At 41.5% G+C, this 1849-nt stretch overlaps 1 protein-coding gene across 2 annotated transcripts in view; it reads right to left on the bottom strand.

Moving 5' to 3' along the window:
• LOC118430375 (triosephosphate isomerase-like) overlaps positions 1–1849 on the bottom strand; it is a 9365-nt gene that overhangs the window by 5142 nt on the left and 2374 nt on the right. For both annotated transcript variants that reach the window (XM_035841226.1, XM_035841227.1), the window contains exons 3-5: positions 816–942; positions 513–597; positions 85–217 (exon numbers count right to left, since the gene is read on the bottom strand). In XM_035841226.1, the coding sequence (XP_035697119.1) occupies positions 85–217; positions 513–597; positions 816–942 (345 nt within the window). The remainder of the gene's footprint in view (positions 1–84; positions 218–512; positions 598–815; positions 943–1849) is intronic.

The following is a 1849-nucleotide window of genomic DNA, read 5'->3' as shown; positions in this document are numbered from 1 at the left end:
TGGTGCCATTCCTGAATTGTAACATAAATAAGCATAGTTACACAGCTAAGATAATTGACTCTAAAATCCAGACAAAGGACCGACCTTTGAAAGCCGTGGTCTGCCTGAAGACAACCTCCTCAGTCTGTCCCCCCTCTCGTTCCTCCAGCTTCTCTCCGATACAGGCGATGACCTTCAACCCCTCTGCAAGGGCATGTTCTATCTTCTCAGCAATCAGCTATGGGAAAGATGGTGAGCATTAATGGTACTGTCATCCATAGAAGAAGAGGAAAAACATTAAGGTGAACATCAGCAACAACCTAACCACGACTCTTCATCACATATACACCTGGACTATAGAACGATATACCTTAAAATGATCAGGAGACGTCACACTATCTTTCTATGGTAGTAAACTAAATAAGTACTGGGTTTGCTACGAAACCACATTTTTTCAAGTATCTCCTCCTGGACTATTATAGTATTACAACAGTTTGTCACAATGGATGTAAATAAATGGAAGATATACTGACCTCATCAGACTCCCCAAACACATTCCTCCTCTCTGAGTGACCCAAGATGACCCACTCACAGCCGATGTCCTTGATCATAGCAGGACTAAAGCAAAGAAAAAAGGGTCAACTAACAAAAGACGAAACAGTTACCTTTGACAAGGTATTGAGAAAGGACTTTTTAGTTGATTCTCGAGCATCTAGTAGCAAGTCACCTCATGGTTAAGATGACAGGTGGAAAGCATTCAACAAAGACGTTTTGAATCTCAACAATCAAAACCAATCAGCATTATAATGACAATACACTTGAGGATATTTCTGTACCTGATTTCTCCAGTGAAAGCTCCCTTGGGCACCTTGTAACAGTTCTGTGCTGCTGCATAAACACCAGATCCTGCCAACTTCTCCTGCACATAGCCCAGGTAGGCGGTGGGAGGGCCGACAACAACCTCTGTCATGGAATAAAACACCTGTCAACATTTCATCACTGTCCATGTAGCAATTACTTTCACTTTCTGAAGTGGCCTGAATACTTCTACATAACAATTGTCATTGTCAATTCCTGGAACAGTCAAGCTGGGCTAGATGCCAATCACTTATAAACAGATCATCTGACAAGATGTAAAAGATGCTGGTGACAGAACTCTTGGAAGTGTTGTCCTGGCTGATGATATAAATGAACAGTATGATGTCGTATCATTTGAAGTGTATCGACTACAAGATGATAAATCCAAATATCAAGCCTTGACCATGTTTGGTAAAAATAATCAATGGAATAAAGAAAAGAGAATAGAGTAGAGTAGAGTAGAGCAGTTTCAGTCAGGTAGGAGTGTTGACTTCAGTTCAGGCCGCTCTTCATCTTTTGCAAAAGACGACTGATTATCAAAGGTAAGAAAAGGCTTTTTTTACATGGTATCATTGTATTTGGCAACAGATGATCTGAAAATGCATTCTGGAATAAAAGGCCATCGAGAAAAAGAGCAACGACCTTTGGAAGCTGTACCCACTTGGCATAAAGCCCATGATTGTGGTTGAAGGACCTCCATCCAAACTACTGTAAATGCAGAAACTTTCGCGGTGGTATAATGTTTGCGGTTTTTGCGGGCCGTTTAACCGCGGTGGCCGTTTAACCGCGAACTTAAAACCACCACGAACATTTTTCCATGGCAGTAAGAGACTACAGTGCATGGTGCTACTGCAAACTTAAAACCACCGCAAAAAGTCCTTTTTCCCGCTACCGCGAAATTCCATCCGCATTTACTGTATCACATTCTCTCTCACTGAGCCAAAGTCATTTCAATAACACTTGACGCCCTTCAATTAAAGCGTATTGTATACTTCAAGCTGACAAGTGAACT

This window comes from Branchiostoma floridae, chromosome 14, assembly GCF_000003815.2.
Source record: "Branchiostoma floridae strain S238N-H82 chromosome 14, Bfl_VNyyK, whole genome shotgun sequence".
Taxonomy (NCBI): Eukaryota; Metazoa; Chordata; class Leptocardii; order Amphioxiformes; family Branchiostomatidae; genus Branchiostoma; species Branchiostoma floridae.
This window is presented reverse-complemented; position numbering and strand designations above follow the sequence as displayed.